This window comes from Podarcis raffonei, chromosome 9, assembly GCF_027172205.1.
Source record: "Podarcis raffonei isolate rPodRaf1 chromosome 9, rPodRaf1.pri, whole genome shotgun sequence".
Classification (NCBI taxonomy): Eukaryota; Metazoa; Chordata; class Lepidosauria; order Squamata; family Lacertidae; genus Podarcis; species Podarcis raffonei.
The window spans coordinates 55,234,746-55,251,087 of record NC_070610.1 but is presented as its reverse complement, the minus strand read 5'-3'; the positions used below and the strand labels follow the sequence as shown (position 1 = coordinate 55,251,087).

General features: G+C 47.7%; 1 protein-coding gene across 1 annotated transcript; it reads right to left on the bottom strand.

Annotated features, from left to right (window-relative positions):
- Positions 1-12,559: 12,559 nt before the first annotated feature.
- Positions 12,560-15,034, bottom strand: NEUROG2 (neurogenin 2). Its single transcript, XM_053403749.1, has 2 exons — positions 14,426-15,034; positions 12,560-13,492 (listed from the first exon to the last, which is right to left on the bottom strand). The coding sequence occupies exon 2, from the start codon at positions 13,489-13,491 to the stop codon at positions 12,703-12,705; it is 789 nt and encodes a 262-aa protein (XP_053259724.1). The 5' UTR covers position 13,492; positions 14,426-15,034; the 3' UTR covers positions 12,560-12,702.
- Between the last annotated feature and the right edge of the window lie 1,308 nt (positions 15,035-16,342).

The following is a 16,342-nucleotide window of genomic DNA, read 5'->3' as shown; positions in this document are numbered from 1 at the left end:
GGGACATGTTATTTGAACACATGAGGAGGGGTGTCTGAAACCCTTTATCTCTCAGTCTCAACATTCACATTTGTAATATGAACATAATATTGGCCTCACTTGCAGGGTTGTCTTAAGAGGTGAAGGTTTCAGACATTCAAAACAGCGTGTATTATACCAGAGTATGAGTTGAGTATTATATTTTTAATGCATCCTAAAAGGAATCGGAAGCAGTGCATCTAAATTCAAGCAGCAAGGGCAACAGTGTTTGTTTTTAATGTCAGGAAGGGTCATTATTATGAACTCTGATGGTGAGTTGATTAAATTGGCCAGACCAAACTGGAACAAAGTACCAGATTTTGAAGTCCTCATATTTGTACCTTCCTTTTACTTACAGAGATTATAGTCCAAGCTAATGAGTCCATTTCAAAAATGTGAACAGTTCACAAGTCCAAGTTGCGCACTGCAGACAGGATTCACCTATTGTGCCCCATCAGCAGAAGCCCTGCACAAGAACCTCCCCTTGTACAACGATGCTTCCTCCCTCCTCCCTTCTGTGCCCCCCAATGACTGGGTGGGGGGTCGGGAGAAGCCACAGAACAGCATGCTGGGGGAGGAGAGGGGTTTCCATTCCATCTGGCTTGCGCAGACATAACATTTGTAATAGCCCAGCATTGAATTGCACCTTGGGCATTTTAAAATAAAATATTCAACCGGGCAGGAAAAACAAATACTAAGGCTTAAATCTGCTCATGGGAAAAGCCAAGTCAGATTAATCCTTGATTCACGATGAGGTTTTGGGACATTTTCATTCAGACATTTTCTTCAAATCAAGGGGAATTTAGAGGTGCTACCATTCATTCATTTATTGCTTGTGAATTCATATATATATATATATATATATATATATATATATATATATATATATATACACACACCCTACTAGTTTGAGTGTAGAAATAAAATTTGTTTTGGCTCATACATTTTGCAAGCAAAACTGCTACTTAGGTGGGTGGGTGTTTTGATCGGTCAAAAGAGAGCATCTAGTTCTCTCCAATATTGTTCATACCTATGAAAATAAGATTAGGGGACACAATTCCTTTCTCTTGTTCAATTGCCCAATTGTGTGGTTGAGTGCAGCTGCCCTGAGCTGCCTGCCACAGAGTCAAAATCTTCCCAATAAGCTTTCGGCGCTCGCCTAGAAAACACAGGCTTAGCTCCCATTTAACCGCCAGCCTCGCTCCTGGCTCTGTTTTATTCCTTCACGCTGAGTTTATCTGATTACTTCAGCCATGTGAAACAGAAGGCCTGTTGACACTCTCAAGTGAAGGCCTCGGTCTCATGTGTGGCTGGAGATCATCAGTGATTCTGTGAAGAGGCAGAAATAAGCTCTAGAGGAACACTGGGATGGCTTGAATGGAGCCAGCATTATACATATTTCTGTCACGCAAACAAATGAGGAATGACTGCGTTGATGTACAGCAGGCACTAGTTCCTCAGACTGCCGGCAATGAAAATATGGCAGAAGACGCATCGCCGTGATTGGTTGAACATCTATCCCTTCTAGGAACTGGGGTTCTGTGAGGAGTGGGGTCAGAATTCTTAGCACAGAATCCCCCAAACTACAATTCCCAGTATTTTTTTGAAGGCAGGAGAGTGGAACCTGTTTCAGTCTGAGGGTCAGTGGGGGGGTAAGGCAAAAAGTGGGGGGCAGCAGATGTGACTTTTTATTTTGTAAGGTAAAGGTAAAGGACCCCTGGATGGTTAAGTCTAGTCGAATTCAACTATGGGATGCGGCACTCAACTCCACTTTCAGGCCGAGGGAGCTGGCGTTTGTCCACAGACAGCTTTCCAGGTCATGAGGCCAGCATGACTAAACCACTTCTGGTGCAACAGAACACCATGACGGAAGCCAGAGCGCATGGAAACTCCGCTTACCTTCCCACTGCAGTGGTACCTATTTATCTATTTGCGCTGATATGCTTTTGAACTGCTAGGTTGGCAGGAGCTGGGACAGAGCAACGGGAGCTCACACTGTTGTGCGGATTTGAACTGCTGACCTTACAATCAGCAAACTCAAGAGGCTTGGTGGTTTAGACCACAGTGCCACCCGCATCCCCTTTCTTTTGTACAGTAGCTGCAGTCCAGACACCCAGAACTTTCTTCTACCCATGTATCTCTCCTTCCAGATAAGCAAACGGCATAATTACTATTCATGGACACATTGCAGCCAGAACAGGTGGTGGCAGTAGAGCAAACAAGTTAGGGAGAGGGAGTGTGGCCTGAGGAGAGCCCTGAGGACTAGATAGAGAGCCAAGGTGTTTGTGTTTATGTGTGTGCACGCGCGTGATTGCATTGCTTTGAGAAAGTTATGTCTGCCAACAAGGTGCAAAATTAATGTACATTTGTAGTATCAATATGCTCAGAGAGGAAGACGTAGTGGTGCTCACTTTAAGCTCTAGAGCAAATTTCTCACAGCTTTGTGAGAACATGTTTGGACCTAATCCATAAATTGCCATGGCAGTGTGGAGGCCATCAAATAGCAAACTGCCCCATTCTGCTCTGTGCCATGACAAGTAAGTAAGTAAGTAATTTTTTATTTATACCCCACCCTCCCTGGCCAAGACAGGGCTCAGGGTGGCTAACATAAAATATCAAATACATTAAAACACAATCAAACAATTGATTAAAATACAGCTTAAAATTAGAATCAAGATAAAATTAAATGACTGCCCACAAATTACAACCACAGGGGTCGGGAACCTCAAGTATTCATCAGGGCCAGCTATCCTTGTTGGTCCCACATGGAGGAGAAGCAAGCATTATTGCACAATTCTTTCTAAAGCCACAAACGGACTGAGTTTCTCTTTCTCTGAGGCTTTGAAGTTTGGCTTCCGACATTTCATTTTGCATTGTGATCAGCGACAGAAAACAAAGGGACAAACAGCTGATCAACAGCGATGGTAATCCACTGGCTTTGTCTAAAGGGGGTGGGGAAAATATCTTTGTTTAAGATTACACAGCCAAATTATGGTTGTAGATCAGGAACACTCTTTTTAATTATGGCGATATGCTCTGAGATGTATCCATTACTTGAAAGAAAGCACGCACAGCCCCTTGGGGTTCGGCCTTTGTCGAGCTGGCACTAGGTTTGGCTTCTCAATGCTATTCTTATGCCAGGGAGGGCAATAAACCCCCTTGAGAGACATAGAACTGCCAGTTGAGCTTTGACAGTGTGGAGAAGCTTTTATACCAAAAGCATAATACACAAAGGGACCATAAAGATGTTTTCAAGGAAGATGACCTCTTTGTCAGGAGAAATTAAGCTTTTGTGGCAAAGAGCTGCTATGGAAACAAGCGGCCCCTATTTCCCCTCCGTAATTTTGAACTGACAGTTGTCCATTTATATCCCCTCTCACACATCTGAAACCAAGCCCACGCCAACATTCTTGTGGGGCACCAACAACCGTTCCCAGTCTGTAAAAGCTAGACATGTCCTATCACACATGATACTAAGAAGCACCTTTGAGACCATTTATGCTGTGTATTAATACTATTAATGCTGAATGCAAACCAGAAAAAAGAACTCTGAAGCCGGCATCTATCTAATGACTCTGGCCCCCAAAAACTTTTGCCATAATAAACTTTTTAAGATGCTGCAGGACCCTTTGCCATTTTATCTGGTAAATAGAGGCTGCATGTATGCTTTATGAGACCTATGTAAGCCCAAGTTTATTTGCACTTTACATACCCTATAGATTGATCAGCTTCCCAAACCTCCAAACTGCATGGCTGTCAAGATATCTGCAATGTTCATAAATGGGAGGGTTCTCTACAGAGACAGATGGATCCTGGGATGCACAGAATCTGATTGTTGACTGGTTCACACATGCACTGTTCATGCATGGTGCAGGCAACATTTCAGTGATCATCATCATGGGTGTAGCCAAGGGGGGCAGTGGGCAGCTCCCCCCAACCCCCAATCAAGTAAAACAATAAAAAACACTTAACTAACTGAGGTTCTGCCCCCCAACATAAAGCCTGCTCCCCCCCAACATAAATCCTGGCAGTATTGTGAAAACAAGAAATCAAAATAGCAAAGGCTGGCATGGGAGTGGTATATAATCCTTCCTCGTTACCCTCATTAATGAAACAGATCTCCTCATTTTACAGTCCAATAGAAGCCTAAGCACACAGAATCCCCACTAAAAACTCCATTTGGCTCCATGTTCTGATGTATTGCAGCTGTTACAGTCTGTAACAAAGCAGACAATTCCCCGCCATTCTGGTGTAATCTAGCCCCGTGTTCAAATATTATTTCAGCCATAAACTTACTAGGTGGCCTTAGGTGAGTCACCATCTCTTAGCCTCCACCAGGGTGAGGGTCATCAGGGGCTGGCATCATTAGGCATCTGCCAAAATTCACAGCCTGCAAAGGGGGGGGGGGGGTTGCTGACCTCCAAAGCCACCTGCTCACATGGCCTGCTCACTTGTCCTCTCCAAGCATGCAAGCAGGGATAAAGCTGGCAAGATGGAGCAGCATCCTCCATTTGCCTTCCACACCATCTGGACCAGGTGTGCAGATTGGTCCCAGAGGAAGATAGCAAGTAAATGAGTAGTGATGACAGTGACAAGGAAGAGGCTGGAGACCACTCAGAGAAGAGACCCACAGAGGACATCTTGCTCAAGAGCACACACACACCCCCAAACAATCTGGATGAACCATTTGTGCCTCACTTATCTCACCTGTAATATTTATTTAGTTAGTCAGTTATTATACATTTATAATATCATAACTTTCATTCAATGATCTCAGGATGGCATACATGGTTCTCCTGTGGGATGGGTTTTAATGGGTAGGAGAGGATATATTAATTGCAATTTATCCTTCCAGGCTCCCATATATGTGGGCTGAACAGAATTTCAAAATCCCATCATTGGCAGCAAAATTAAAAGCATAGGAATTAGGCTGCAAAAACCCTGTTTTGAGCAAGTCCAGCTATGAAGTAGGCTGGCTTCCCCCTTCTTACCCCGCTTCAGGCAACAACTTGTGAAGCAAATTTAAAAATATAACTTGCTTTCTTATAATCCTTTATTGGTTTAGAGCAATGGCAGCAGTAAAAACTATGCAGGCAAAATACTTATATTTACAGCAGGCATAGGCAAACTCAGCCCTCCAGATGTTTTGGGACTACAACTCCCATGATCCCTAGCTAACAGGACCAGTGGTCAGGGATGACAGGAATTGTAGTCCCAAAACATCTGGAGGGCAGAGTTTGCCTATGCCTGATTTACAGCATAACCAACTTCAGGCGTGCACCTGGAGCAAGCAGAGGCATATCTGCAACCATTGCTGGCCAAAGAAAGAGAGAGAGGATAGAGAAACAGGAAGCACTATATGCCCCTCCCTCTCCCAGGGAGCAGGGGAAATAACATCATACAGATCCCTCTCTACCAATTGAATTTCTATGGTCTGAGTATCTGCCTATCAGCAGTACAGCTCTGTGGTGTTAACCCCTTCTCATGTTAACTAGCAAGAATATGCATGTGTTGGGTTAGACTGCTGATCTTCCACATCTCTCTCCCCATTTTATCATCACAATAACCCTGTGCAATTAAACTAAGAGTCGGTGACTGGTCCAAGATGATCCACTGAGCTTCATGGATTAGTGCGGATTTGAAGTCTCGTCTGCCAGGTCCTAGTCCAACCTTTAATCACACTGGTTCTCAATCAGAAGATCAATACTATTTACTCAACCTTATCAGATTTCTTGCAGCAGTTACTGAAATAATGTATTGTTGCGCACTATCCCAATCTCCAAGCGTTGCGAGAGTCCTGGGATTCTAGGCGCTTACCCAGAACAAGGGACAGTGTAGACTGTTGTATCTTTAGGTTTATTTGCATATCTGTACAACCTGAGCCTATGGTGGAGGGGATCACAGCATTTACACCCCAGAATGTCATTCCTCTCCCATAGCCACAGCCTTGGATTCAAGCAGAAATCAAGCATATTTCTCCCTCTCAGGCTTCTACCTGCAGCCTGCTTCTAGCTACTAGCTCATACACTAATCAACTCTGGCTTTTGTCCTTCTAACTACAAGCCAGCTGAGGGAGGGGGCGCAACCATTTTCTCTCTAGCACAAAGCCACTTCCTTTGTTACCTTAATGATCCATACTTGGTGGTCATTACCTCACCAAGAAGTTGGCCTGTCTATTCCACAAATTGAATCCTCCATTACATTTTAAATGTTGCTGGATCCAGGAATTAGAAGGAGTTGGGGCATATGGACTAACCCTGCCCCCTACTCAGAACACTTTATAAAGTGCTTTGAACACTCTAAGGCGCTACAGAAGGGAGAAGAGATGAGGAGGAAGAGCTGTTGATCAATTAAATAAACATCTGAATCCTAACCAATTAATCATCTAACATTAATCAATGTTATTTGATTATATTTACATATTGCAAAATCAGTGAGGATAATGAAGAAAGGGAACAGTTGCACTTCAATGAGCAATAACAGGCCACAGATTTGTCTGAAGAAAAACCCATCTTTGAAACTTCCTGCTTATTCATTGATAATGGTTTGTTGTTACCTAGGGAAGTCCATGCTGGAGTCAAGCAGAAGGCATCTAGGAAGGCATGGGGTTGCGTCCAGTGATGTTGTCCCATTTGTGGAAGGACTTCTGCTTGTGCAGTGTTGTTTCTCCTTCCTCTTCTCTCCCTGCATGCCCCCCAAATGGATTTGGGGTACACACATGGAGTGAGGAGAGGAAGAGCAAAAATGAAAGGTTCTGTTGAATGGATGCAACCGACAGTGGTCTTGGATGTTCCACCTCCCAAACAAAATACAGAAATCAGAATATAGCTCAAAGTGCTTAAATCCCATGAATGTTATAGGGCTTAGATGTGCTTACGTGTAATACAGAATTCTGCTCAAATCCTTTAATTCATAGCTGCCTGAATTCATGATTCCATTTTTGCATTTTGCAAGATACTCAGTCAGACACCAGCTGAAAGTCCTTTTTTCAGTGTCCACTTGAAGGTGAAACAGAGGACAATCATGTCTCATCTTAGGAGAGAGACAGAGATGAAGAGACCCCTCCCCATCTCCCCTTAGCATTCTCAGAGTTTAATCATTAAAAGGGATAGCATGGTTGTTTTAAAGGCAGTGTGTAAAGCTGGTCCTGACACACAGGTCCACACACTGTCAGGGTAGTGAAAGATTGGCTCTTGTTTTGTCCATTCTGGGTCTCAGCTTCAGATTGCTGCTCACATCAAAGCAGTGATTATGCAAATATGCACTTTTAAAAGGGTTGGGTGAGGAGAGAATTATTTATCACACAATAAACCCCCTGCTAGGGTGGGAAACAATAGATCTGATCACTTCTAGCCCAAGGCTCAAAAAGGGTTGGTTTTTTTTAACTGGACTAACCTAATTTCACTAATTCTCTTTTCACACATCTCTCTCTCTCTCTCTCTCTCTCTCTCTCTCTCTCTCTCTCTCTTTCTTTCTTTCTTTCTTTCTTTCTTTCATTGAACTTTATACTCTTGGGTCCCAATCCAGTAGATTTCTAGATTCACGAGCTGCACATTTTATTTAATTAATATGGCTACTCAAGAATTGGCTGCTGAATAAAGATTTCCAGGTGCTGATGCCCAGAAGTTAGAAAGCAGAAGACCCTGGTGTAGAATAGGCATGTGAGGGGGAAAGGGGGAGATGTGAAGGGAGGTGGTTGTGATGATGTAGTGGCAATGATCGATGTGTGGTCCATGCAAGAGAAAAAGAAAGAAATCAGGCTAGGCCAAACTGAGAAAACCATATGAGAAGGGACCTTTCTGCAACATCATTGTATCGAAAATAGGAGCCCCTTACAGAGAACCATACTACTTTGGGGTAAACTCCCCTTTTTTATTGTCTCCTCTTGCAGACTATTAGAGAAAGGTTAACCACACATCAGATTATGCAGGTATGTGGCATAATGTGTGAATAAGTCATAATAATAATAACAACAATAATTTTATCATTTATACCTCGCCCTTCTGGCTGGGTTTCCCTGGCTGCTCTGGGTGGCTTCCAGGAGAATGCAAAAAGCCATTTCTATACATTCTGCAACAAGCACAACTTAGTTGTTGTGCAATACTCCTACAGTGGGCTTTCCAGTGACAACAGCACAATAGGTTGGATCTTTTCACTTATTTCACTTTGTGCTCAGTTCCCTTTGAAATCAGTTGAAATAATATGCCCCATTGAGAGTCTAAAATGTCCCTAGAGTGGCCAGTCATTTTAATGCTTGCTTCCTACGGCTCTCAGACGTTTTTGACGTCTTGTGCACTCCCCTGAGGTTTTGCAAGAGGGCGGTATAAATAAATAAACTTTTGCAAATAAATAAGTCGTAAGTCGCTTGTCCTGTTGATTCTTGATAAATTAATTCACTGCTACTTAAAATCAAAATCGCTTGTCCCATTGGTTCTTGATAAATGAATTCACTGATTAAAATAAAAATTACACTAGCTGCATTCATTCATGTGCATGTTTGACAATCCCCATCATCCACCACCAAGACCTACCCCTCTCCAATTAATGCTGCTGAAGGGCAGGGCAGTTAAGTACTGGAGGGCAGAGCCTTGTGTCTCACGCAGCCCTGTGCCCATTGAGCAAGCCTGCTGCCCTCTAAAGCTGTAAAGGCTGCAGTCCTCTCAGGAGAGTTAAAATAAGATTTATCTTCCACTCTAGTCTGCTTCTGCACATAGAAGTGCTCAGTCACCTTTTGCCTCTGGCAGTAGAATGTCTTGGTCAGCCTCTCCTCCTCACCTAGACTTGGCGCCTCAGTGACTCAGCTCAATCAGTAACTCCAATGCCATAGCTGCCCCAGGCAGAGAAGTCACCTTGCCAACAAAGGTCCGTATAGTAAAAGCTATGGTTTTCCCAGTAGTGATGTATGGAAGTGAGAGCTGGACCATAAAGAAGGCTGATCGCTGAAGAACGGATGCTTTTGAATAATGGTACTGGACTCTTGAGAGTCCCAGGACTGCAAGAAGATCAAACCTATCCATTCTTAAGGAAATCAGCCCTGAGTGCTCACTGGAAGGACAGATCCTGAAGCTGAGGCTCCAATAATTTGGCACCCTCCTGAGAAGAGAAGATTCCCTGGAAAATACCCCGATGTTGGGAAAGATGGAGGGCACAAGGAGAAGCGGACGACAGAGGACGAGATGGTTATACAGTGTTGTCGAAGCTACTGTGGGAGGCAGTGGAAGACAGGAGTGCCTGGCGTGCTCTGGTCCATGGGGTCACGAAGAGTCGGACACGACTAAACGACTAAGCAACAACACCTGCCCCAGGCACGCTTACAAAACAGAGGAAAAGAGGGAGTAGACACGTGTAGGGGTGTATTGACAAGGGTCGTCCACACGTGAAACCGCCCTGCGAGGACTTGGTTGTAAAGGGAAGCTTGGGATTCAGGTCGGTCTCCTTTTGTCCCACCGATCCGGCTTCCCCTTGGAATTGGTGGTTCTGTTACTGTCCTTCTGCCATCTAGTCGTTTGGTGTGGGAGAGGGAGAGGGAGAGAGAGAGAGAGAGAGAGAGAGAGAGAGAGAGAGAGAGAGAGAGAGAGAGAGAGAGAGAGAGAGAACGGTGTGTGCTGCAATCCCGCTCTGTCAGTCTGCTGCCTGGAGCGAGGGGCGGTTCGCCCTCGGCAGGACTCGCGTGCGGGGACAAGGCGCCCAGGATCCGCGTCTGCCAATTGTCACTCAGCCCATTCAGAAGGGATAAAGCTGAACGAAGGGAGGCAGCGAGCTCGCTGCCTTTCTCTCTGTTTCTCCTTCTCCCCTGGCTTGGAGCAGCTTTCTGATTGGCACCAGATTAACACGTAGGGACCAATCGACGAAACGCAGCACTCTCACTCCTTTGTTCCCAGCCGGTGGCAACACGCGATGGGCCCTTTTCAGACGTTCTGAAGACCTCAACGTAGAATTCCCCGAAGTTAATATGATCTGAGGTCGTGTAAACATACACATATACACACACGCCCTGCTGTTAAGCGGAGTGAGGCAGCCCTCTGAAAATTTGGATTGTCATGAAAGGGAAACAACTTATTTAAGTGTTGGTGTGTTTTTTTTCTCCTACCAGGCAGGGGGAGAGGTGTTTGTGGGTTTTTCCACCTCAGATGCCAAAATAATTTGGACCCTTGGATCGATGTGCTTCGACTTGTCCCGGAACTGGGGTGCCAATGTGCTGCTCTGCAAATATAGTGCAGTGTGATGTAGTAGTTAGAGTGCTGGACTAGGACCTGAGAGCCCTGGGTTCAAATCCCCACTCAGCCATGAAGCTCGCCTTCGGATAATCACCAACTGCCAGCCTAGCCTACCTTCCAGGGTTGTTGTGAAGATAGGGTATGGGAAGGGAGAAAACCATCCACACCCCCTTCAGCTTCTTGAAAGAAAAGTAGGATATAAATGTGAAACATAAATGAACAAACAATGCTGCAGCTCTGTACATACCCTGAAGTCCCACTGAATTAAATGCAACTTCTGAATGGGTATATGTAGAATTGCACTAAGGGTAGGCATCAATTAGGCTTTACTTCCTAGAACTGTAAATGCGTTAGCAATGGGGCTGAAGCTGTTGCCTTGTGACATACGATTGCCTGCTGACACTGCAGCCTAATAATTCGGTTGGTTCTAATGGGACTTACCCCCAGGTGCCTGCCACTGGGTCCTTGGTGTGTTGTAACTCATCCTGCTATACAGTGTACACACACAAGCATAGAGACTAGGTGAAAAGTGATGGAGGGGAGTGCTTCTACACAGAGTCATCCATGGATGTGATGATGATGAGGGAGATGGAGAGCCACACAGACACAGCAATTCATGGTGCAGTAGTGGCTAGAAAGAGGCCACCTGCACATTGACCACAGCCTGGCCTAGTCTCCGTATACAGAGGAGCACAAGCCCCCGATTTATAGCCGCATCTTCGGTATACAGCTAGTATATACTGTAGGACAGCCCTAGAATCTGGACAGGATCTAATTAGGCCAGCAGGCCTGCTAGTCAAGAAGAAAGGCGGGCTAGTAATATTTTTATTAAAACAAATAAACATATATCTCAGTTACAGTGCTTTAACTCTGGCGTTAGGCCCCTTTCAGGGGCCAATGAACCACATTAGGAACAGCTTCTCGATCCTTAACGTCAAAAAGCCACAACCACTTGGACGTAAACCATTTTAAACCCATTGCAGTGAATAATCATTAGATTGACTTCCATTGGTGTAGAATTGGTATATTTCTCAATAGTTCATCTTTCTTATGGAGGTGGGTCAGCTGAAATCCAAGTTATCCAGCTGAACTGGTTTGTGAGTCTGGATGTGTGATTTTTCAAAGAGTGGCTCTTATGTTCACTCAGTGTGTGTGTGTGTGTGTGTGTGTGTGTGTTATGCATGTGTGCATAAACTTCCTTATCTATGCTGTTTGTGGTACAAACCCGATTCCCTGAGGTGCATCAGAGAAAGTTTTGCCGCTGGCTTTTTAAAGGTACACACATCTTGCTTTGTCTCCTTTAGCCAAGCAGATAAATAGTATTAATACAGCCTGACCCAGTTCATGCCAAATCCCATTCTGAAAGGTAGGAATTACTTTCTGGTTCATGTTAAATCTGATTTGCTAAGCAGCCTTAGGTGAATATCTCCTTAGGGTAACCAGTAACTGAGAAATTAAAATGCAACTGCAAGAAATAAAGTCATGGATCACCACCAAGCACATCTTATGAAAATTATATACTTTATTTATATATCTGTTTCCTTTCAAGAACGATGTCCTTGCTCTGAGAAATGTAAATACATACTAGAATAAACTCTGAAATATACAGGGGGGAAATACGTCTCCCCCCTCCCCCATGAAATATTTTCCTTTGTAATAAATAGAAACAAACACGTGGGTGGTTGATTGCGGGTAATGCTCCGTGTCTGCTGGGATTTTCACAGTCTGCTGAGATTTTTTTGTAAACTGGTGAAAGGACAGAGGAGTTCTTCTCCCCCTAAAGGGTCGAGAAGATAAATAATACATGAGCCAGTCTCCCCTCCTGGTTCAGCGCCCACCCCACTCCGACCCCCACCTCTATACCCCCCCACAAACCCTTATAATAAAGAGTTCCGCCTAAATTTCCACGCTTGCATTCAGTCGTGACAAAAACCTACAAATTATACAATGACTTCTCACCCGATCTACAAACAAACAAACAAAAACAGAGCCCAAAACTTTCTTTTTCTCCTTTTCCCATCCAGCCATTTCCGATAAATCATCGGAGAGACAGATGACAAAATGGGGAATGGGGGCGTCGAGGAAGGAGAAATGTGTGCGTCTGAGGGAGAAGGCGAAGGACAAAAGACATTGTGCCTGGCCAATGTGGGAAAGTGCACATCAGAAAGAGAAAGTTTGGTTTGACAGGTGAAATTCCCACAGCCTCCAGGCGGGCGATGGGAAGCCGGCAGATGCCGCGCCAGGCACGGCCAACGCGGAGCTGGCATGGCGAAAGGGAGGAGAGGACAGACCCAAGACATTCACGTCTCTCCGGGAAGCCCGAGGGGCCGAACTCTCCCCGGGATCGCGCCCAAATCCCTCGGTCCTTGTTTGGTAAGCGGGCGCCTGCGCGCCGCGCTCCACGGCGACAGTTCAGCGTCAAGCATTGACCGGGAGGCCGGGCGAGAGCGAGGATAACCTTGGGGCGTCAGATGAGGTCCCTGGACAGCGCGTAGCGCTGCTTGCCCGGCTGCCAGTAGTCCAGCTCCGAGGCGGAGCTGCCCCCAGGGCTGCAGGGGGACAGAGTGCAGCTGTACGTCGAAGAAGAAGAGGAGGCAGCCGACGGGGCCGGGCTGGTGGTGCAGCTCCAGGACGAGGCTGGCGAAGGGCTGCCGTCGGCGCTGCCCAGCACCGCCTCCGAGAAGGCGGCCGCCGCCGCCGCCACGGCCGCCCCACCGACGCCCCCGACGCCGTGGTCGGCTAGACGGAGCGTCTCGCTGAGCGCCCAGATGTAGTTGTGCGCAAAGCGAAGCGTTTCGATTTTGGTGAGCTTGGCGTCCTCGGGGAAGGTGGGCAGCACCTCGCGCAAGGCGTCCAGTGCCGAGTTCAAGTTGTGCATGCGGTTGCGCTCGCGGTTGTTGGCCTTCAGGCGCCGGCTCTTCTTCAGGCGCTGCACGGTCTCCACCGTCTTGGTTGCCCGCGAGCCGCTCCGGGCCCGGCCCGTCGAGCGCCGCTTGCAGTCGTGGCGTCTCAGGCCCAGGTGGCGCAGGTGAGCCAGCTCGGAAGCCGCTCCGGGGACGCCCTCCGCCGGCCCCGAGGGCGAGAGGGGCTGGGACGCCTCTTCCTCCTCCTCGTCCTCCCCTTCGGAGCCGGACGAGAACTGCGTCAGAGAGGAGGAGGAGGAAGAGGAAGAGGAGGAGGAGGCGGGCGGCGAGCGGGCTCCAAGCAGCAGCGCTTCCTCCTCCTTCAGTTCCAGGTTTTCCGGCTTCACAAACATCCTGAAAGGAAGAAGAGGCAAGAAGAGAAGCGGTCAGATCAGCGAAATGAACCTGACGACCCTGGCAAGGCTGCCCGCTCCGCCCACCCTATATAGCAGAGTTGGATTGTGTTGTGAACTGCCTTGAGCTCTGAGGATGAAGGCGGCATACAAATTTCATCCTGTAATAATAACAATTAATACTAAAATAAAACAGCTCTGCCGCGTCCGCTGCGTCCATCTCCCTGGAGTCTCTGGCTGGAGAAGAGGCGCGCGGAGGCGCTCGCTTGCCAGTTCGTCTCTCCAACTCCACGTGCTGAGCGCTTGACAAGCCGGAAAAGTTGACGGCGCCTCACACTACTTAACTCTTTACTTCCTGCTCATGCCCAGAAACGGGCCCTTTCAAGTCGATAGGGACCATAGCGTCCAACCCCCTGCCATGCCCAGTCTTTTGCCCAACGTGGGGCTCCAACGTTGGATTGTGGGATTTAGGATCTCATGCTCTAGCAACTAAGCTACCGCGCCATCCGGAACAAACTAGGCAGACAGAGATGGAGAGATGGGACTCACCGCCCATTCCTGATGAACGGATATGGCTTGTACCCCTCTTTCTAGCAAAGCCCCGTAAACTTCTGTAGAGCACTTAAGGGGCTTTAAACGACCCCTCTGATTTGTTCCCCGCGTTTGGGTGTCAAAGTGCCAACAGCGGACTAAGGAAAGCGAAACCCAGACAGACTTTATTGGAAGAAGGAAAGGACCCCCGCTGCCTCCCCATCTAAGTGCTAATGGGTGGGAGGCGGGGAGCGGCCCCTGCGATTGCGCTTGGCCAATTTAGCGGGACTTTCGCCGGCAACTCAAAAAACAAAAAACAAAAAAAACCCAAGTCAATTCACAACCCCAACAAAACGCATCCCAGCTTCTATCCAAGCGCGCAGCGAGAGAATCGTAGACTTACTTGGCTCTCCTTCTAGAGGCGGTCGGATTTTGCTGCGCGCTGCGTAGAGTTTGTTTGGGGTTTGTTTTTGTTTTTGCCAGGGAATGCGTCGGGTCGCGCGTCTCTCGCGCTCTCCTTTTTTTTCCGCACCGCCCCCTCGGTGCAAAAGCTGCAGCCCGGGTTTGGCCCCGCGCCGCTCCCCTCCCTGCTTGCTGGAGAGGGTCCCACTGTTGCCGGGCGTTGGGGTGGCTCCAGACCCCTTTGCCGGGGTGACGGAAGGAGGGGGAGAGAGAGAGTTTGGTGTTGCTGATCGCGTGTGCGTGCGCAAGAGACAAGGCAAGCCCGACGGGGCGAGCTGCTGGCACGCGCCCCTCGCCTCCAGTTAAAGCGAAGCTGCTTGTGTTTCCGTGGCTGTGCGTCTGGCACACGACTCTCCTTAAAACCCCTTATATACCCCCCGGACAACAATCAAATCTACCCCCAGGGCCTCCTTGGCTCTTCCTCCCCCCCTCCCCCCTCCCCAGGTCGAGTCTTTCTTTTCATTTCATTATCATCACTCATCTCTCTTTTTTTCTTTCTCTCCCTCTCTCTCTCTCTCTCTTTTGGGGGGTTGGTTAGGAGGTTGCTTCTCTTCCCCTCCCTCCGCGTCAAGCCCCCTTGCCACCCACCCACCCCACCGACCCCTCCCCTCCTTCCCTCTCGCTTTCATCTGATCCCTCGCAAGTGTGTGGCGCAGCCCCGACGGCTCTAGGGTGCGATTGGTGCCTTGCGCTCGGCTGGAGCGTGCCGCTAATTTATTAATGAATGGGGGTCGCGAGGCGCAGCTGGCCAATCGCAGAGTCCCGCTAGCCACGCGCGCTGGAACCTGCTCCCTTTCAGCAGCTCATTAGGCCGGGTGGGGGGGGCGGGGGAGTCAGAGGAAGGGCGTCCTGCAAAGGCTTCAGCCTCCCCTTTGCTGACTCCTCAGACCCCGAAGGGGTGGCTCGCAAGAGGCGCCCTGCTCTGCCCACCTCAGCACCAGAGACGGGGTGCGGGAGGTGGCTTGCGCCATCCCGAGCAGGCTTGTTCGGATGTTCTGAACCAAAAGCAGAGCAGGTAGAATTGAGGAGGAGTTGCATTTCTGAAATCAGGATTTCGCCCCATCAACACCCTTTCCGGGTTTGCCTTTCAGGCAGAAAGGTAACCAAGTCCCCCTTTTCCAGCTGTTGGGGGGTGTAGTTGGAGGCGCAGGTAAGGGCAAGGACAAGTCTCTCCACCCCGCGCAGGTGGTTACGTGAAAAATGGGTACTTTTCACATGCCGTCCACGATTAAGTCATCAACTGGAAATTAGAAGCTAAGGTTGCGTTTACAAGCTGACTTCCTTGCTTGAAAGCAAAAGCTATCAAAATCCAAAGGGAGCAGGCGAAAGTGCCATGCCGCTGTTAAAAGTTTTACAAAGACCTGAAGGGGCGTGTTGATCTCGTTCCAGGGTTCTAAGTGTTAATGTGCTCTTTAAAAGCTCTTTATTCATTGGTTTCCACTGAAACACTCGTAAATAGCTTTCCTCTTTCCACGTCATCCAAAAAGTCACATTTCACATAACGACATGGGGCTGTGCTGATGTGGTCTTCGGTGACTGCCTACCTGGAGGTAGTCCACTTTTCTTCAGCTGGTGGGTGTTTTGAGAGCCAGACTTAGGGTACACTTCAAGCACACCAGCAAGAGCCATGGACAGTGCCAGAGGGCGGAAATCGCCCCCCCCCAAGGAAACAGCCCTCCCCACTGCCTCCCCAATTGCTGGACTCCTGTCCTGAATGCATACTATTATTTTTCTTTGCAAGATGGTAACATGTGGGACACAACTGGCTCATGTCTAAATAAAATTTGTCCTTCTGTGCCCCTCATTTTCTGGCAGCAGCACCCATTATTTTCTAGTATTATAGTTAGTATTATCTTTT